We start from the raw sequence: 22,146 nt of genomic DNA, 5'->3' as shown, positions 1-22,146 counted from the left end.
CCGCATAGCAGAAATAGTGACTCACATCGCCCAGTATCAGGTATTCTCCACGGTCGACCTAAAATCGGCCTATCATCAACTCCCTATCCAGAGGACCGCCCCTACACAGCGTTTAAAGCAGCCGGTTGGCTGTTTCACTTCCTCAGGGTCCCTTTTGGTGTTACAAATGGAGTCTCTGTTTTCCAGAGGGCGATAGATCCAATGATGAATCAGTACGGCTTACGGGCTACCTTCCCGTACTCGGACAACGTCAACATCTGCGGCCATGACCAGCAAGACCATGACGCAAACCTGAGGAAGTTCCTCCAGACTGCCCGGGCCCTCGACCTCACGTACAACAAAGATAAATGCGTGTTCCACACAACCCGGCCAGCCATCCTCGGCTACGTCGTGGAAAACGGGGTCCTAGGCCCAGACCCCGACCAGATGCGTCCCCTTAAGGAACTCCCCCTCCCCTGTAGCCTCAAGGCACTCAAATGGTGCTTGGGGCTTTTCTCCTATTACGCCCAGTGGGTCCCCAGATATGCGGACAAAGCCCGCCCACTCATTAAGACTACAGTTTTTACCCTGACAGCTGAGGCCCAGTCGGCTTTCAACTGTATCAAGTCCGGCATCATCAAGGCCGCCATGCACACGGTGGATGAAGCCATTCCCTTCTGATGGAACCATCAATTCACTAGACATGTGCTTTAAGATATGAACAGTGGTTTTAATCTACTTACAACAGAGCCAGCCTGTTCCGCGTTGAACTCTTGATGAACTGAACAACTGGCTCTGAGCATTGGTATTTATACAGCAGTCCAGGGGGAGGAGTCATGGGCGGAGCCAAGGGTGGAGCCCTGTACAAACTCCTAAGCATTCCCAGCGCTACTCCACCTAGTGGTCGGGCAACGCAACTGCGCTTATCAATGCATGGTCTCATGTATATATAATACAGTGTGAATTACGGAGTTACATTCACCACACCTTCCAAGTAGAAAGCGACGCATCAAATGTCGCCCTGGCTGCTACCCTCAACCAGGCGGGCAGACTAGAAGCGTTCTTCTCCCGAACCCTCACCACCTCGGAAATTCGGCACTCTGCAGTCGAGAAGGAGGCACAAGCCATAGTGGAGGCCGTGCAGCACTGGAGGCACTACCTAGCCAGTAGGAGGTTCAACCTCGTCACCGACCAACAGTCGGTTGCCTTTATGTTCGATAACGCACAACGGGGCAAAATAAAGAATGACAAAATTCTGAGGTGGAGGATAGAGCTCTCCACCTACACGTACGATATTAAATATCGCCCAGGGAAGCTCAACGAGCCCTCAGATGCCTTGTCCCGCGGCACGTGTGCCAACGCGCACAAAGACCACCTGAGAGCTATCCACGATGACCTCTGCCACCCGGGGGTCACACGGCTTGCCCACTTCATCAAGTCCCGCAACCTTCCCTACTCCACAGAGGAGGTCAAGGCCATGACAAAGGCATGCCAGATCTGTGCGGAATGCAAACCGCAATTCTATCGACCAGACAGGACCCGCCTGATAATGGCCTCTGGGATCTTTGAGCGACTAAGTGTGGACTTCAAAGGGGCCCCTCCCGTCCACCAACCGCAACATCTATTTCCTCACCGTGATCGATGAGTTCTCCCGCTTCCCTTTTGCTGTCCCCTGTCCCGATATGACCTCAGCCTCCGTGATCAAGGCACTGCACAGCATCTTCACACTATTTGGTTTCCCCGCTTATACCCACAGCGACCGGGGTACATCGTTCATGAGCAATGAGCTGCGTCAATATCTGCTCAGCAAGGGTATCGCCTCGAGCAGAACGACGAGCTATAACCCATGGGGAAACGGGCAAGTGGAGAGGGAGAACGCGACAGTTTGGAAGGCCGTCCTCCTAGCCCTACGGTCAAGGAGTCTCCCAATTGCCCACTGGCAGGAGGTCCTACCCGATGCCCTACATTCCATTAGGTCGCTCCTCTGTACTGCCATGAACGAGACCCCTCACAATTGTTTGTTTGTCTTCCCCAGGAAGTCCACCTCTGGGGTCTCGCTTCCACGTTGGCTGACGACTCCGGGACCAGTTCCACTCCGGAGGCACGTGAGGAGCCATAAATCCGATCCCGTAGTCGAGAGGGTCCAACTGCTACACGCAAACCTTCAATACGCCTATGTCGAGCACCCCGACGGCAGGCAGGACACCGTCGCCCTGCGAGAGCGAGACCTGGCACCCACTGGCTCTCCCACCGACCCAGCTGGCTCGCCCACCGACCCCGACGCCGCTATCCCCACCGACCCCCCCCCCTCCCCCCCCACTCCTACCGACGCTCCCCTTCCCGCACCGACCCCGACAGCGCCCCCCCCATAGCGCCCCCAGCCGTCGCCGGCACCGATCACCCTCGTCATCCCGGATACCCCTCCTGCTCCAAGGCGGGCAAAGGCTCAGTCAACCGTGTTCCCGGATATACCACCATCAATACCGACCGTATCCACGGCACCACCACCGGAGCTGAGAAAGTCAGCACGGACGGTCAAACCACCCGCAAGACTGAACTTGTAACTCCACTTCACCCAGATGGACTACGTGTTTTTATCAGTAGCTGATATAATGGTACCTTACCTTTAATGCATTGGCCCTTTAAGACCGGGCTTGGAACCCTGGGGGACTCCGCCTCTGGCTCCGACCCTAGGAAACGGTATAGAAGGTAAGGCTCACTCAGGCAACATGTGATGAGCAGACTTCTCGGTTACTGTACAGTTCTCAGATGATTAAAGCCTTTGAATCATCTATCTTCTCTCCTGTGTCGTGATTGAGGGTATCTCAGCAACATAATGACTTCCCTGAACAAATGATGGATCACTATATCACAGAAACTCATGAATGGGACTAAGTCTGTCAGTTTTGGTCCTGAAAAGTACCAAGTCTACCTCAGATTACTCTGGAAGGGTAAAGTATTTCAAAACTTTGAGCAACACATGGTGCTAGTTGTTTAATTCTGTTACAATGCAGCAGCAGGGGCAGCATGGTTGCACAGTGGGTTGCACTGTTGCTTCACGGCTCCAGGGTCCCAGGTTTCCTTCCCGGCTTGGGTGACTGTCTGTATGGAGTCTGAACATTCTTCCCTGCGTGGGTTTCCTCCAGGTACTCTGGTTTCCTCCCACAAGTCCCGAAAGAAGTGCAGTTAGGTGAATTGGACATTCTGAATTCTCCCTCTTTGTACCCGAACAGATGGTGGAATGTGGCGACTACGGGCCTTTCACAGTAACTTCATTGCTGTGTTAATGTAAGCCTACTTGTGACAATAAATATTATTAAAATATTATTAATATTATTATCAAAAAGTAACAGTAGTGTTTGTCACTAACAGGATGCTGACATCAAGGTTTTTGCTGACAAAAAGTACGTTCTGCCTATCACTTTAATGAGTAATGTGGTACATGAATTTCAGTGCCACTCTGATGCTAGGAATGTAGGCTATACACCCAAAGGCTGATGGATCGCATCAAAGCATGTTCCTTTGGCTGTTTGAAACAGGCAAGGTACTCACCGAACCCAACCAACCCATGCTTGTAAAACTCAAAGTGTAGTGTCTAACCTTAGATATGATTCCGAGATTGGACATTTACTAAACAGTCCTGACTGTGCTAGAAATTATACTGACAACCAATTTAATATCTTTCGGGCTCACTTACGCATACTGGAAGTAAGATTGCAGAAGACACCAAGATTGGTCACATAGTGGACAGTGAAGAAGGTTATCTAGAATTGCAATGGGTTCTTGACCAATAGGGCCAGTGGGCTGATGAATGGCAGATGGAGTTTAATTTAGATAAATGTGAGGTGATGTATTTTGATAGATCAAATCAGGGCAGGACCTACTCAGTTAATGGTAGGATGTTGAGGAGAATTATAGAGCACAGAGATCTTGGAGTACAGGTTCATAGTTCCTTGACAGTGGAGTCACAGGTGGACAGGGTGGTGAAGGCATTCGGCATGCTTGGTTTCATTGGTCAGAATATTGAATACATGAGTTGGGACGCCTTGCTGAAGCCTTATAAGCCAATAGTAAGGTCACATTTGGAATACTCTGTACAGTTCTGGTCATTCTATAGAAAGGATTTTATTAAACTAGAAAGAATGCAGAAAAGATTTACTAGGATGCTACTTTGGCTTTATGGTTTGAGTTATAAGGAGAGGCTGGGTAGACTAGGACATTTTTCCCAGGCGCGTAGGAGGCTTACGGGTGATCTTGTAGAGGTCCATAAAATAACGAGGGGCATAGGTAAACATCTTTTCCCAAAGCTAGGGGAGTCTAAAACTAGAGGGCATAGGTTTCCGGTGAGAGGGGAAAGATACAAAAGGGTCAGAGGGGCATTTTTTCACACAAAGGGTGTTGAACATCTGGAACGAGCTGCCAGAGGCAGTAAATGAGGCGGGTACAATTATGTCTTTTGAAAAGCATTTGGACAGTTATATGGGTAGGATGGGAATAGAGGGATATGGGCCAAATGTGGGCAATTGGGACTAGCTTAGTGGTAAAAACTGGGCGGCACAGACAAGTTGGGCAGAAGGGACCGTTTCCTTGCTGTAAATATCTAGAAGCTACATATGTTTATACACAGGTCTCTGTCCTTTGCAGACAGAATAACACGTACACACTTTGTTCCTTTTTCAGCTAAACAAAATAGGAGACAGTCATTCCCTGGTTCATTCCCAGGTGTGGAGGGACTGCTATATGAAGAAAAATTAAACAGGTTGTGTCTGTACTCTTTGTAGTTCAGAGATGATATGAATGAAACATATAAGATTCTTAGGGGGTAAACAAGGTGAATGTTAGGAGGATGTTTCCACTCATGAGTGAGTGTGGGAAGGAACAGGGAAGGTGGTGGCATAGTGGTATTGTTACTGAACTAGTATTCTTGACACCCAGGGTAATGCTCTGGGGACCTGGGTTTGATTCCAACCACACTGTCACAACCTCTATCCTTGTGAGACTTATAGCATTGGGGATCTTGTATTCCCAGAATCCTTCCCAGCTAAAGGGGTGAAACGACTTGAACACTTTGGATGTCACCCGGTCACCCAGGAACCGTACGGCACTCACTTGGTTGGGTATCGCCAAGTGCCGTGTACCTAAAGCTCCATAAGTAAATTAATTATTGACCCAAATCATTGTGGACTCCCTGTTCTTGAAAGTACAAAACACAGTAGATGTTGAAATTTAAATTCAATAAAAATCTGGGATTAAAACGTCAATGATGGGCAGCACGGTGGCGCAGTGGTTAGCACCGCTGCCTCACGACACCGAGGACCAGGGTTCACTTTCTGTGTGGGTTTTTCACATTCTCCCATATCTGCGTGGGTCTGACCCCCACAACCCAAAAAGATGTGCAGGGTAGATGAATTGGCCATGCTAAATTGCCCAATGGAAAAAAATAATTGGGTACTCTAAATTTATTTTTTTTAAAGTCAATGATGATGACCATGAAACGATTGACGATTATTGTAGAAACAAATCTGTTTCACTAATGTCCTTCCCTGTCTGGCCTACATGTGACTGCAGACCACACAACACTGTGGTAGATTCTTAAATACCCTCTGAACAAGGTCAATAAATGTTGGCCTAGCCAGCAATGTCCACGTCCCATCAATGAATTAAAAAATGGACAAGAGGGCATAGTCACAGAATAAAGGGGTCCTCATTTAAGATGGAATTGAAAAATAATTTCTTCTCTCAGAGAATGCTGAATATTTGGAATACTTTACCCCAGGAAGCTGTGGATGCCCAGTCCTTGGAACATTTTCAAGACTGAGTTTTTAATCAATTGGGGAATTAAGCGTTATAGAGAGAAGGCAGGAAAGTGGTCTCAGTGAGTGTTAGGTCAACCAAGATCTTATTAAATGGAGGTGAAGGCTCGAACGGTTGAATGGTCTAATCCTGTTCCTATTTCTTAAGGTCATATTCATCAGAGTTAACCTGCCTGGTTTGAATAGACAAAACTTGGCAATTAATTATCAGTTATCAATTAACTGATTATTTTCTCCATGGAAAAGCTTCCACCAATCAGAGTCCACATGCTAACGAATCAGTACGCTTCTCATGCTGTTTAATAGTTATTCCCTTTACATTTGATATTCTTGTGAATTGTCCTGATGAGTGCAAGATGAAAAGCTTCAAATACATTTGCCTTTTTTCAACAATACTCAGGTTCTGTACTACCAAACAACTATACAATACTAGTTGTTCATTCCGGATTTATTTTGTGAAGTGAATTTGAATTCACATCTCCAGATGTCCTCACTTTTCATTCCACCAACGTCCGAATTCAAAGGATCACCCTCTGCCATTTCCACTAACTCCAGCATGATGCTACCCAAAACTTATCTTCCCTCGCCACCCCTTATCAGCATTTTTCAGAGATTGCTCCCTCCACGACACCCTGGTTCACTCCTCCATCACCGCCTCCCCTTCCCAGTCACCTTTCCTTGCAATTGTAGCACCTGTAGCATCATTGAATATACCGCCGTGCCCACGCATGAGTGGAGGATGTGGAGTTTCTGCTCCTTGGAGGGTTTGCTGGCTGCAGTTGTCAGGTAACTGTTGAAACACGCCTGCCAGTGTTTAAAGATTGCAGACGCATTTGAGGCATGCGGGCTGGTGCAGAGGCAGTCAGGCTTGATGCGTAGCTCCATTCCAAAATTCTAGCTGATTAAATTGATGTACCATCAATTGGACTCGAGACACGATGAAGATCCAAACTGTGGCTTTAATCAGCTAGTTGTTAGCCCGGTGGTCGACTACAGAGAAAGGCCGACCGCCGGGAACTCTGGGTACTTATGCGGGGTCTACTTGCCTCTCGACCAATTGGTGAGCAGTCACATGACTAGTCCCAGCCAATCGGATGAGAGGCACATGACCAGCCAGAGCCAATGGGAAACACATGCTCAGCACCAATGGCAGTGCTCACCACAGACATTTTAAATTAAAGTGTAGTTTTCTGTGGTCCACTGTGACACGAACTGCAACAAGGCCTGTAATAATAGTAAGTTTATTTAACCAACTCTGCAGCTGTGAGAAATACTTGTGCTCTACCCAAGAAAATCTGGCATGCACCCACTATGTGACACTAGACGTGACCGCATAGTCACATGACAACCTGATCTACATCTTCCCCGATTAATTTGGGCCCCCAGTGTTATGAGGTGTAACAATATATGCAGTGAAAACTACAGAACAATTAGCTATGCAACAGTGTACTATGGTTTGTGTAAACAATGAAACACAGATTGGGCTCTAGCAGCTTGTGGTGTGTGTACTTTCCGTTCTTTTAGCATGTGTTGGGAGGGAACAACAGAGATGATAAAACAATGTTCGCCAGTCCAAACAGTCTGTGTGGTGCCAAAATCCCGATATTTGTTGGGCCTGCTCAGACATCCAGAGCACGTGATAACAGCTAAAGGTGGAGGGGAGACTAATCTATGGCCTGTGTCCATTTCATGTGACGTATGTATGTTTTACATACAGACGTGGGACCGGCTACATTAGATTCCGATGGGGTCTGCGTGAACATGGGTGTGGAGGGCCTGCGGTCCAAGAAGCTTGAATTTCAGTGTCCGTTGTCGGTGATGACTCTGATAATCACAAGAAATGACAGCGATTGCATACATACTGATTGCCGTTGGAAGCTACCATGTGGCTATTGGGTTGCAGGGCCTTGCTGTTGACCACCGGCAACTGATCGTAGCTACTTGCGGTCTGGATTGGACTGTTTGGCCTCATGCTAGAGAGCTATGGCTATGAATATATCGATCGTAATATGCCTTTTTTTTAGCAGTTTGTATTCTAACAGTGCACCTTGCAAATTAGATTCAATTTTCGGCTGCACTAAAGCCTTGGCAGTGGGAACTTAGTGCGCCTGGAAAATGTTGTTCTGCTTACGAGGGAAGACTGTCTTGGAAGATTACGCAGGCTAAGTAGCGCAGCATAGGAATTAGTGCGGTCTCATCCACATTTTGCCAAGAGGTGTTTGGCTGAGCGTACCGCTCTTTCTGCTAGCCCATTTGACTGTGGGTGGAGGAAGCTGCTTGTGATGTGCTCAAGGTGCCAGGTGCATGTGAAATTCCGCAAAGACAGATTGTCGACCATTGTCTGTCATGTGTCAATGCGGAACGCCATGTGTTGCAGAGTGTTTCTTGAGCTTGATGATCGCCAAATTGCTGGTTGTGTTCAGAAGGGAATTGAGTTCGAATCACCTGGAATACGAATCGACGAGGGCCAAGTACTGTTCATCATTCCACTGAAAAATATCAGCCTCTGGGAACGCCCACGGAAGACCTCATGCAAATGCTTGGTGTGGCTTTAGTGCGTTACAAGGTGAGCACCTGGAAACTTTCCTGACTATATCAGCACACACAGAGGCCCAGTACAGTGATTCTTTGGCCCTGGCTTTAATTGCTTCCAACCCAGGGTACCCTTGGTGCAGCTGTTGAGTGTAGTACCACTGGAGGGCAGGCGGAATAACAAATTATTCACCATGCAGAATTAGGCCATCATGTATGGAAGCTCCCCAGAGGATTCTGGCCAACCTTTCATTATTATGTTGTGCAGTTGTGTGCATGTGACGCCTGCTCGGAGAGCGTGTTAAAGCTCCTGGATGCAACAAGAGGACAACACCTTTATTTCCATTCTGTCCAAGTCCGCCTCATGATCAACCTGGTCTGTAGTGCGTATGAAAGCTCTGTAGAGGGTATCAGCCAGGTCGACTTCCTTTCTGCGTTTGTATACGACGCTGATATAACAATTTAACTTTGACATGCTGCACTGTAGTCGTGCAGGCGCTATCTGGAAAGACTTCTTCAGGGTGGTTATGAGCAGTTGGTCTATTTCAGTGGTTGCATGATGACCTAATTCTGCATGGTCAGCATTGCTGACCACGTATGAAATCGTGAAATTTCTGTCATGCAAACAAGGAGTTCCCTCTTGATTTGTGCAGTCTCAGTGAGTGCCCTTGAGACAAAGACTATTGGTCTGCCATTTTGTATGTGCGTTGCACCAAGTCCATATTGGGAGGCATCTGTCAAGAATTGGACACGCGCTTGAACATCAAAGTATTGTATTACCAGTGGGATTGCTAATGCTGTTTTGTGCCTGTTGAAAGAAGCTGTGTGGTGTTCTTGCCAACACCATTCGACATTCTGGAGTAGGAGTTAATGCAGTGGCCCAGTGACCTCATTATAACATAGAATAAATTTGGAGAGATAGCTTGCCATGCCCAGAAAATGCTATGGAGTGTGCTTGCCCACACATCGTGAAGATCAATTCTTTTTATTTAACAATATAATGTTGATGTTGGTATTTGGTATTAATGTTATTGCTGCAGGTACCGTGACTTTACTACTTGTGTTGAATTGTAACTCATTGATCTTATTAACACCCCGAGCCCATGGAGATTGATTAGCAACTGTGCTGCTGTTAACACAGAGGGCTGTTGTTGCTTGGACTGTAGCATTGGCAAAGTGGTTCCACTTGCCACATTGATTGCACTTTTTTCCAAATGCAAAACATAATGCACTGTTTCAGGGGAGCTGGGTGCTGAAATTGGTGCAGGGCGCCTACTGCGCTGCAAAAACTTAATTGTCCCGCCCAAACTGCGCAATTTCCTGCTTAAATTCTATGCTTAATGTCGCAGACTGTTCGTTCAGCATGCACAATTCCACTGTAGACTGCAACTTTAAATCTTTTTATCACAGGAATTATTTTCAGACCGCATCACTGTTTATTCCATAAACAAACATACCAAATTTCTAAAAGCGCATTTTGTCACTAAAATTTTCAACGTGGCAACATAAGATTGGATAGACTCGTGTGCTTTTTTGGTTGGTGGAATGAAAAATATGGCATTCAAGAATGAGGTTCTTAACCAGATGGCATATGGATTTGAATTTGTTTAGGCTTATCACGGGGTTTTCTTTCTTGTCATTGGATTGGAAGGTAACTGAGCAAAACTTTGCTACTGCTTCAGGACCTGTTAAATTCAGCAAAGCAAATGCCTGTATTCTTGTCGTCTTGTCATGAAGCAGAATATGAGTCACTCTTATTTCAATTTCTCCCAGTTGTCTGTGATGTTTTCATTGAAGATAAATAGCTAAATCATTTGAAATCCTTGCACTATGCTACCAGCCCTGGCACTATGGAGTTTTCTGTGATTCGCTGTAATACTGACTACAACAAGGACTGTACGAAAATGAAAAATGAAAATCGCTTATTGTCATGAGTAGGCTTCAATGAAGTTACTGTGAAAAGCCCCTAGTCGCCACATTCCGGCGCCTGTCCGGGGAGGCTGGTACGGGAATCGAACCGTGCTGCTGGCCTGCTTGGTCTGCTTTAAAAGCCAGCGATTTAGCCTTGTGAGCTAAACCAGCCCCTTGACTTGCTGTAATAACAGCAACTTTATTTAACCAACTCCGCAGCTGTGAGAAACACTTGTGATCTGCTTGAGACTTCATAGAATAGAATCCCTACAGTGCAAAAGGAGGCCATTTGGGCCATCGAGTCTGCACCGACCATTCGAAAGAGCACCCTACCTCGGTCCAATCCACCCCCATTCATGCAACCCCACTATAAGGGGTAATTTAACATTGCCAATGCACGTAACCAGCACATGTGTGGACTGTGGGAGGAAACTGGAGCACCCATAGGAAGCCCACGCAAATACGGGGAGAATGTGCAAACTCCACACAGTCACCCGAGGTCGGGATAGAATTCGGGTCCCTGGCACTGTGAGGCAGCAGTGCTAACCACTGTGCCACTATACTGTCCCATGTAAGTAAGGAGGTTATTCTTGAGGTACTTTTTTTTGACATTTTTCCAATTAAGAGGCAATTTAGAGTGGCCAATCCACCTACAGTGCACATCTTTGAGTTGTGGGGGTGAGACGCATGCAGACACGGGGAGAATGTGCAAACTCCACACGGACTGACTCAGGCCAGGATCGAACCCAGGTCTTCGGTGCCATGAGGCAACAGTGCTAACCACTGTGCCACCATGCTGCCCCTAGGTCCTGGGGAAACCTAGCGCGCACCCACCATGTGATGCAGGACAATACCGTGTCATCATGTAATCAAGTGATGAACCAGTCTACGTAAAGTGTTAGAAAAACAGAAAATATGTAATATTAAATATGGGAACTGAAGTATGATTGTGCATTGTATTTTAGTGATCCACTGCCCTCTAACTCCTCACCTGGAGAAAAAACTGGATCTTGATAGCCATGAGCATTACCACAAATGTTTGACTTATGGGTGGATTTTGGATTGACTCAAAATTATATATTATCTTTCTTTCAGGTACATCATGTGCGTGTCAGCCTGGTTACAAATTAATCTCTAACAAAGGTGGTCCTTTCATTAAGTGTGCAAAATGTCCTGCTTTACATTCAGTAAGTGAAATGTTTTAGTACTTTATCTGAACTGTGATACATTGTACAAATTTTCAATTTTGCTTGGGCTCCTTAATGCCACACTGTTAAATGCTGCCTTGATGTCAAGGGCAGTCAGCTTCACTTCACCACAAGAATTCAGTTCTTTTATCCATATTTGGACCAAGGCTGTAATGAGAACCTAAACTGAACATCTGTGAGGAGGTTGGAGCTGAATAAGTACCAATTGATGGTACTGTAAATTACACCTACCATTGTTTTACTGATGACTGAGAGTAGACTGATGTGGGCAGTAATTGGCCAGGTTGGATTTGTTCTACTTGTTGTGATGGGATATGCGTGGGCAATATTTTGCATTGTTGAATAGGTGCCAGTGTTTTGTTGTACTAGGACAACATGGTCAAGGGAGTACCTAGTTTTGGAACACAACACTTCACTACTACAACTGGGATGCTGTCAGACCCATAGCCTTTGCTGTATTCAGCATCTTCAGTTCTTTCTTGATATCACGTGGAGTAAATCGAATTGTCTGAAGACTGACATCTGTGACAGTGGAGTAGGAGGTATCTATAACTAACGTGTAAGTAGCTCATATGCCCTCTAAATAGTGCTGATGGAAGTTCTTTATGCTGATTAATGCATGTTGAACTATGAGACTTTGAGAGGTTGAAGGCTTGACAATGGAGCTTCAAGATGACAGTGCAGAAGTAAAATCAGCATGATGTAATGATTTGTCTGCTCTGTATGATGTTGACAATGGTCAGGTGTATATAAATAAACAATATTCAAATATGGTATCTGGCACTTTTCCTATTGCGGAGACCTTTTTGGTAGCTGAATAGGCCTCATAGCAATGGATTTTACAGAGCCCAGTTTTGTCCCCTACAGGTTTTAAAAAGTGGCCAAAAGGAAATGAGAGATGGCAAAGGGGAGAGAAGTCTCCAGAACATAGGACTTGAGCAGCACAAATCTTTATATTGCACACATGCACTTCATTGCTTTTTCGTATTTTTCTGATATTGCTGTATAATCTTGAAAACATATTTTAATTTTTGATTTCAAGGCAGTCACCCAAGATGGATGGAGCTGTATTAGATGTCCTCACGGTGTCATTTTAGATAATGAGGGAAAATGTCGGTGTCCAGTGGGCTACATTATGGGTATGTACTGCACAGTGGTGCCGTGAGTCAAATATGTTTTTTCCTATGTGATAATATGTGTTAAAATTATGAGCTAAAATGAGATTTATTTTTTTTAAATGCAGAACATTGTGCTAATTGTGAAATCAAGCTCCAGCAACTCTGAAATCTCTGTGTTGACACCGGCAGCCATTAGTCACTCAGAATAGACTTGGAAGATGCACTGCAGCAATCTTGTGTTTAAACAAATATCTGGGGTGCGATGAGGGAGAGTGCAACACAGTCGTTAGATTGCGGGAGAGGCCAAAATCAAGAACCGCGTCAGGCGCAGATTGGTTTATAATCTAACCGGCCCGCTCTAGTTGGTGAAATCAGGAACCCGTCATGGCATGGCCTGAAATCAATAATCAACACTTAAAGCCAATCTCCATACAATTAACGGGAACAACCCCCTATCTAATGGCCTCTCATGATCTAACCGCCTCTATAGCAGGCGGTCACTTGGGCGCCGATTAGTGATCCTTTTTAAAAATGTGACGCTGACGGAATGGCTGCTGTGGGGATCAAACGAGGTGAGTAGCCATCTTCGCTCCCAGGCAATGAGCCCGGGGGCACTGGGGTTGCTGCCCAGAAAGCAACAGCACGGACGCAGCAGCCAAGATCTGAACACCCAAGGGCTGGGCCCCAGCACTGGGGACATTTCTGTGACTAGAGGGTGGGTGTGCGCACCGGGGAGGGGACTAGTGCCCTGCCCAGGTACTGTTACGTGAAGGTGTCTGTGGTACAGGGTCTGGGGTCCAGTGACCAGGGACCACAACTGCGGCTGGGAGTGCATGGGCAGGACATGTCGGATGGCAGCAAATGTGGGGAAGGGGAAATGGGGAGCAGTGGGGAATTGGAGGATCCTGGGGTCAAAGATACTGCTGGTTGTCAGTCTCTCACCCTCTTCAATTCCTTACAGATATTACATGGAATGGATGATATCGTGGACCCCACAGAGACTGTCCTCATGGTGCTACTGGCAGGTAGGGCAGGCGGCCAGACATCAGAGAAGGCGCTGGTAGCAATTTCAACAGAGACCCGAGATGGTGGCCCATGTGCAGGGCGCCGCCTCCTGAGGACCCGGCCACCCATCGGCCAAAGTGGGACCCAAAAGGGGAGGTGGTGACGACCTGAGGTGTACAGCTGTTGCTGGTCTTTTAAACAGATGACGGAGAGCGTGTGCCACAGGAGACTCCGCCTCTGCAAGCGGACAGTGCGGCACTGTGCCATGTCCTTGCGGACTTGGCACCAAGTGGAAGAGGAGGATACCCGCTCCCGGTGGTCATCAAGGTCACTGCAGCCCTTGACTTCTACGCTTCAGGATCATTCCAGGGCAATTTCGCAAGCTTAGGAAACAGGTGCATCCGTAAGGTCACAGATGCCCTATTTGCCTGGGCAGCAAACAAGATAAACTTTGACATGGACCAGGCCCATTAAGATGCTCAGCCACAGGATTCTCTGCCATCATAGAATCATAGAATTTACAGTGCATAAGGAGGCCATTTTGCCCATCGAGTCTGCACCGGCCCTTGGAAAGAGCATCCTCCTTCAACACACACCTCCACCCGATCCCAGTAACCCAGTAATCCCACATAACCTTTTTGGACACTAAGGGGAATTAATCATGGCCAATCCACCTAACCTGCACATCTTTGGACTGTGGGAGGAAACCGGAGCATCCAGAGGAAACCCACGCAGACACAGGGAAAATGTGCAGACTCCACACAGACAGTGACCCAAGCCGGGAATCAAGCCTGGGACCCTGGAGCTGTGAGGCAACTGTGCTAACCACTGTGCTACCATGCGGCCCATGTCCAGGGGGTAATAGATGGCATGCATGTCGCCATGCGTGCACCGGGTTGTCAGGGAGTGCCCGACATCAACAGGTTCCATTCCCTGAACATCCAGTTCATGTGCGACCACCACATGAATATCATGCTTGTGTGTGCACACTTCCCAGGCGGTGTGCACGACAGCCATATCCTGGGGCAGTCGGACATCCCGGCCTCTTTGAGGACTCCCCCAGGATGACCGGTTGGGCTTGTGGGCACTTAGGACATGGCTGATGACAGGGGCCGGTAACTGATATAGGGACCTGATATTACGAGGCCCATGTGGCCTCCTGGGCTGTCATTGAGTGTCATCACTGTTAAAAATGCGGTTCCGATGCCGCAACAACTCTCGTGGTACACAGCTGTAAGTCTCCCAAAGGCCTGCCTGCTTCCCAGCCAAGCTCATATCAAAACTCCAGAATCTAGGACTTGGCTCCTCCCTCTGCAAATGGATCCTTGACTTTTTGACCCACAGACCATAATCATTCAGGATAAACAACACCTCCTCCACGACAGTCCTCAATAACAGGATCCCACAAGGCTTCGTACTTAGTCCCCACGACTCCCATTATACACACAACTGTATGGCAAAACTTTGCTACAACTCCATCTACAAGTTTGCTGATGACACGACCGTAGTGTGTTTGATCTCGAACAACGATTCAACGATGAGACTGAGTACAGGAGGGAGGTAGACAATCTAGTGGCGTGGTGTAACGCCAACAATTTCTTCCTCAACGTCTGCAAAACTAAAGAGCTGGAAACAAAGTGCAGTACAGACCCCGTCTGCATCAATAATGCCAAGGTGGAGATGATTGATAGCTTCAAATGCCTCTCGACGTCGATGCTACGAGCAAGAAAGCACAACAGTACCTATACTTTCTCAGGAAACTAAGGAAATTCGACATGTCCACATTGACTCTTACCAAATTTTACAGATGTGCCATAGAAAGCATCCTATCCAGCTGCATCACAGCCTGGTGTGGCAACTGCTCGGCCCAAGACCGTAAGAAACTACAGAGAATCGTGAACAGACCCCAGTCCATCACATGAACCCACCTTCATCCATTGACTCTGTCTACACCTCCCACTGCCCTGGGAGAGCAGGCAGCATAATCAAAGACCCTCCCACCCAGGTTATTCTCTCTTCCAACTGTTATGGGAGAGGCGTTTTCAGAACCCCAAAATGTATCATGGAATTCAACTAACCTCCCCCTTTAATGTATTGTTGATTTTGAAGCACATGGCTTGTTCTCCAGGTGTGGTATTACAATTATGGACATGTGGGTTTTTAAACACAAAACAATGTTTATTCCATGAATTCAACTTAACCTTTCAAATAAACATTGGCTCACTTAACACCCCTTACTTCAAAGATAACCCCGAAAATAATACAACACTAAATAATCCCTCAAAATGTTCCTTCAAGCCTTCAAAAGACTTCACCTTTAACAACAGACATGAGATTACATTCAATATACTTATAGTCATTGGATTTTCAGACATCAACAGACCAGTTCTGTGTTTTCTTCTTGCAGCTTTTTGCAAAACACACAAACACTCCCAGCTTTCTCCTCAAACCTGAAACCAAAAGCAGAGGTGAGCTCAGCTCAGCTCCCCCCACCCTCTGACATCACTTCAGTAATATGAACTGCTTCATTTCCTAAAGGTACATTGCTTCAACATCCATTTCTTAAAGGTACTCTCACATGACACCTCCCCCCAAGAAAGAAAAATAAACCATCAACTTCAAGATGGTTTCATTTTTCACTTTTGCACCATCCACTAAGAAATGTACACAGTAAATATACTTTCTGTTTCACAAAAATAAGCAACACACGCAAACAGGCATAATAATAAAGTCCATCTTTCACGTTCTTCTTCCTCCAATCGACATCCTTCTTGATTGATATTCTCTCTGAACAAGAAAGTCAATGCACGATCCATCCATTCCTCTATGCCTCGGCAATTCTCTTTAAAATTAGATACTTCAGTTCAATCTGATCACAGAGTCCCTTGCAATTCTCCAATATAGGAGCATCGGTTATCACAGCTTTCAGGCAGTCACATGCCTGTTGAAAGTCCACTGTCCATTGAAATTTTTGATGTTTCTTTAGCAAGTCCATCAGTGGAGTAATCACGCCACAAAACTTTTGTATAAAGGTTCGATCAAATCCACTCATGGTAAGAAATCGCATTATTCCCCTTCGTCTTGAGGGTATCGGAAACTCCTCAAGGAAAGAGATTCGGGCTTCTCCAAATTCACTTTCGGCTAGGTTCATCACCAAACCCGCCTCCTGAAGTCGACCGAGGAACTCCATACGATGTTTTAAATGTTCTTTCCACGTCTGGAAGTTGGAAATAAAAGCAGATTGTCCCAGTTTCTCAATGTAATCCTTCAAACATGGGATAGGGTAAGAGTCCGTTCTTGTAACTGCATTCACCTTTCGATAGTCCACACACAACCATTGGGTACCGTCTGGTTTAGGTGCCATCACTATGGGTGAGCTCAACCCACTTCAATTATGCCATTTTTCAGCATACTCTCAATCTCTCTGTTAACCTGTGCCAATTTTAAAGGATTAAGTCTACATGGATGTTGTTTGATAGGAACAACGTTTCCCACATCTACATCATGTATAGCCATTTTAGTACTTCCCGATTTATTTCTACAAACTTGCCCATGTGATATCAATAACTCTTTCAGGTCAGTTTGTTTTTCCTCTGGAAGGTAACTTAAGAATTCATCCCAATTTTTAAGAACATCCTCATTTTCCAATTTAATTTGAGGTATGTCAAATTCACTGTCATCTGGATTTGGTTTGTCACTTTGAGTTAGAATCATTAAAACCTCCTTTTTCTCTCCTTCCCTTTCAAAGTACCTTTTAATCATATCCACATGACACACTCGGTGAGTCTTCCTTCTGTCTGGTTTTTATACCACATAATTCACCTCACTTAATTTCCTTTCAATCTGATATGGTCCACAAAACCTAGCTTTTAAGGCTCACCTACCACTGGTAACAACACTAAAACTTTATCCCCACTGACAAAACCACGAACTTTGGATTTCTTGTCCGCTACCCGTTTCATCACATTTTGTGCAACTTTCAAATGTTGTCCAGTCAATTCACCTGCTCTATTTAATTGTTCCCTAAAATTTGACACGTAATCTAATAGTGTAATTTTCGATTTCTCACCAACCAATTTTTCCTTAATCAATTTAAGTGGTCCTCTTACCTCATGACCAAAGATTAGTTCAAAAGGACTACATTTGGTAGACTCATTAGGTGCATCCCTAATTGCAAACAATACAAATGGAATTCCTTTATCCCAATCCTCTGGATAATCTTGACAATATGCTCTCTTTAATTTCTGATGCCACCTTTCTAACGCTCCCTGCAATTCTGGATGGTACGCAGTTGATTTAAATTGTTTTATTCCTAAGCTATCCATAACTTCTTTGAATAACTTTGAAGTAAAATTCGATCCTTGATCCAATTGAATTTCTGTGGGTGGTCCATATCTAGTAAAGAATTTAAGTACCTCCTCCACAATCCGTTCAGCTGTAATATTACATACTGGAATGGCCTCTGGAAACCTGGTAGACACATCCATTATAGTCAAAAGATATTGATTCCCACTTTTTGTTTTAGAAAGCGGTCCTACACAATCGATTAGGACCCTTGTAAAAGGTTCCTCAAATGCTGGAATGGGTATTAAGGGCGCTGGTTTTATCACTGCTTGAGGTTTCCCTATCACGTGACATGTGTGACATGATTGACAAAATTTAACTACATCTTTATGTAGTCCAGGCCAATAAAAATGTTTTTGTATTTTAGCTTGAGTTTTCCTTATTCCCAAATGACCTCCCACTGGTACCTCATGTGCAACTCGCAACACCTCCTTTCTATACCCTACCGGCAATACTACTTGATGAACTTCTGCCAACTTTCCATCCACCTGTATATGTGCAGGTCTCCATTTTCTCATCAAGACATCACTTTTACGGTAATAACACTCTGGTATACTCTCAGATTCCTCTTCCGTATGTGCTTTCTGATACATCCGTTTTCTTTCTACATCTTTCTGTTGTAACTCCGCCAATTTTCCTGAACTAAAAATATCCGCCTCATCCTCCACCTGTTCTTGTTCTTTTTCAACCATCTGATCAAAAACCTTGTCTGATAATTGCACTTCAACTTCATCTTCACTCTTTGATTTCTCCTCTTGTCTTAACCTGTGATTTTGCGACCTTGTTAGTACACAATCTGGAAAAATCCCAGGATATTCATCCTTCAATCCTTCAGTTCTCTGATTTTCCACTGGCTTATCAACCACAGTAGGCATCACTCCCACCTATGACCCAGCTATAGCATTACCCAAGATAAACTGTATTCCTGGACAAGATAGTTGATCTATTACACCTGCTACCACTTCACCACTGTTCACTGGACTTTCCAACCTGACCGTATATAATGGAACAGTACTCCTCTCACCCTGAATTCCACATATCACCACCTTTTCTGGCAACATTCTTCCCAAACTACCTAATTCCTCATCTCTTACCATTAAAGATTGACTGGCCCCTGTATCTCTTAAAATTGTGACTTCTTTACCTGCTCCTCCTGATACACATGAGTAGACTTTACCCACACAAGTAAATTCTTTAAAGAGATCTGGCACCTTCTAGATCAGGCTATACAATCTTTTGCACCTCCTTCACTTCCCTTGGGCTTTCCTTTACCACTCTAACAAATCCCACTGTCTTATCCTGTTTTACCATACCAGCCTTCCCAGTGCTTTTCTTCAACCACCAACACTGTGACTTTACATGGCCTAGTTTATTACAGTGAAAACATTTGAAACTTTTCATCTCTTTTCCACCCTCCTGGATTTATATTTTAATCTGAGGTACATGCTCTTTATTGTCTCCCATCAGATTACCTTTACATTTACCACTTGAGTATTTCTCATATCCCCAGTTGCTATCCCTCACCGGCTGAAACTGATGTCGAAAACCAATCTTTGATTTATAAACTAATTCATAATCATCTGCCATTTCTGCTGCTAATCTTGCAGTTTTAACCCTCTGTTCTTCCACATGAGTTCTCACTACATCAGGAATTGAATTTTTAAACTCCCCCAAAAGTATAATTTCTCTGAGAGCTTCATACGTTTGGTCTATTTTCAAAGCCCTTATCCACCTATCAAAATTACTCTGTTTGAGCCTTTCAAACTCCATTTATGTTTGACCAAATTATTTCCTTAAATTTCTAACCCTTTGTCTGTAAGCTTCAGGCACTAGCTCATATGCACTTAAGATGGATTTCTTCACCTCCTCATTCATTCCAGATACCTCCTCCGGTAGTCAAGCAATCGACAATCTTTTTAAAAAGGGGGATGTCATAATATGCACCCATGCACATCATGAGGTAAACGCAGGCAGTGACAGACACCCAGGTGAGCCAATCAACATACAAGACAGAACACAACCAATCACCAGACAGAAAACCAGAGGGGGGCTGCCAACTATAAAACACACGAGGCATCAGCACTCCGCCTCTTTCCACTGGTGACAACTGTAGTGACAGTCAGGGTGTACATATCAGTCAGCACCTTCTGCACGTGGATCAGAGCTAGCCTGGTCTAGATAGAGTTAGTTTACTGAGAGTAATAGACAGTCAATCCACAGCCAGCTGTGTGCATTGTTACAGAAATGCAATAAATCGTATTGAACCAACGCCTACATTTGGTGTATGCTTTTTATAGTCTATCTGCATCGTGTTGCAGTCCGTGTTACCCCAGGGTGAATAACACGACAGGCAGCACAGTGGTTAGCACAGTTGCTTCACAGCTCCAGGCTCCCAGGTTTGATTCCTGGCTTGCGTCACTGTCTGTGCGGAGTCTGCACATTCTCCCCATGTCTGCGTGGGTTTCCTCCGGGTGCTCCAGTTTCTTCCCACAATCCAAAGATGTGTAGGTTCGGTGGATTGGCCAAGATAAGTTGCCCCTAGTGTCCAAAAAAAGGTTAGATGGGGTTACGGGGATAAGGTGGACCAGGTGGCTAAAGTAGGGTGCTCTTTCCAAGGGCCAGTGCAGACCCGATGCACCGAATGGCCTCCTTCTGTACGGTAAATTCTATGATTCTATACTTAAAGGACTGCTGGAGGCCAGGGTCCTACTGAGACAGAGTCCAAAGACAAGCCTCTGGAAATGGCTCTCGGAGAGATGTTGGAGCTCCTAAGACATGCAGGAGTACAGCACTTGGGGTTGTCAGAGGGCATCAGCAAATTAGAACAGAGAATGGGGGAGTCCATCCACATGCCAGCACATTAGGTCATTGGAGGGGTGGTGATCGCCTTGGAGATCTTGGTCCAGCGGTTTATGCCAGATATGTGCTTGGGCCCCAAGACTATTGCTACAATATTGCTAGACAACACCTTCCAAAACCACGATCACTACCATCGAGAAGGACAAGGACGGCAGATAGCTGGGAACCCCACCACATGGAGGTTCTTCTCCAAATCACTCAGCACCCCAACTTGGAAATTTAACGTCATTCCTTCACTATCACTGGGTCAAAATCCTGGAACTCCCTCCCTAATAGCATTGTAGGTGTATCTACGACACGGAATGCAGTTGTTCAAGAAAGCAGCTCACTACCACCTCCTGAAGGGCAACTAGGAATGGGCAATAAGTACTGGCCTCGCCAGCGATGCGCACATCCCGTAAATTAAGTTTACTAAATCCAACATGAAGGATTTGTCTTTTTGCTTCATAAACTTCTCTTTCATCATACTTCATGAACATAGACCAATTCAAATGGACTAACCCAGTATGTTCGTTTGGAGAATTCCTGCTGGCAAATAGTAAAAAAATCTAATCCCTTGTCCCAATCTCTTGAACATTCATAGCAATAGGCCCTACTCCTGGTTTTGCAAGTCTGCTAATATCTCTCCAAAGCTCCCTGAGTTTATGGGTGATGAGCAGCCGATTCTGACAGTTAAACTACGAATTATGCCCTGGAAGATTTTAAACATAAAGTTAGAACCCTGGTCAGATTGTACTTCTAAGGGTAGGCTATAGTGTATGAAGAACTGTGTCAACTTTTCTGCTACTACTTTAGCTACAATTATTCCTAGAGCATAGCATCCAGAAATCGGGTGGTAATTTTCATGACCGTAGGAATATACTGGTGCACTGCCTTCGTTTTAGGCAATAATCTCCAATACCCGACTAAATATTTCTTCAAACACTGGTATGGGTATCAAAGGTGCTTGTATAATCACATGTTGTGGTTTATCTATCACCTGATAGGTATGATGGGTTCTACAGAATTGCACTACATTCGTAGGCATTCCTGGAAAATGTCAGTTGACTGTTTTCCAAATTCCCACATGTCTTACCATTGGTGTCTCATACACCTGCAGTATTTCCCTATGATATCAGGGCAGCAGTGTTTATCTCAAGTCTTCTAGTTCTAGCTCGAGCTACAGTCTGCCCTGTAGTATTCTCCACTTTAATTCCCCTTTCAGAATCCTTTTAGGAACCCCAACAAGTTCCAAGGACTTTCCTGAAACTTCCAACATGCTGAAAGAATATTTCCCACTTTATTGCAATGGTAACACCTAGACTATCAAGTCTTACCTCCACACTCAGTACCTTTCTCCCTAGTCTGAAATGGAAATTTCAGAACATTGCCAGCTGT

General features: G+C 45.3%; 1 protein-coding gene across 3 annotated transcripts in view; it reads left to right on the top strand.

Annotated features, from left to right (window-relative positions):
- tmem67 (transmembrane protein 67) overlaps positions 1–22,146 on the top strand; it is a 356,662-nt gene that overhangs the window by 32,976 nt on the left and 301,540 nt on the right. For all 3 annotated transcript variants that reach the window (XM_038809034.1, XM_038809035.1, XM_038809033.1), the window contains exons 2-3: positions 11,331–11,422; positions 12,486–12,582. In XM_038809034.1, the coding sequence (XP_038664962.1) occupies positions 11,331–11,422; positions 12,486–12,582 (189 nt within the window). The remainder of the gene's footprint in view (positions 1–11,330; positions 11,423–12,485; positions 12,583–22,146) is intronic.

This window comes from Scyliorhinus canicula, chromosome 10 (assembly GCF_902713615.1).
Source record: "Scyliorhinus canicula chromosome 10, sScyCan1.1, whole genome shotgun sequence".
NCBI classification, from domain to species: Eukaryota; Metazoa; Chordata; class Chondrichthyes; order Carcharhiniformes; family Scyliorhinidae; genus Scyliorhinus; species Scyliorhinus canicula.
The sequence above is the reverse complement of the archived record's forward strand: the minus strand, read 5'-3'. Positions and strand labels throughout refer to the sequence as shown.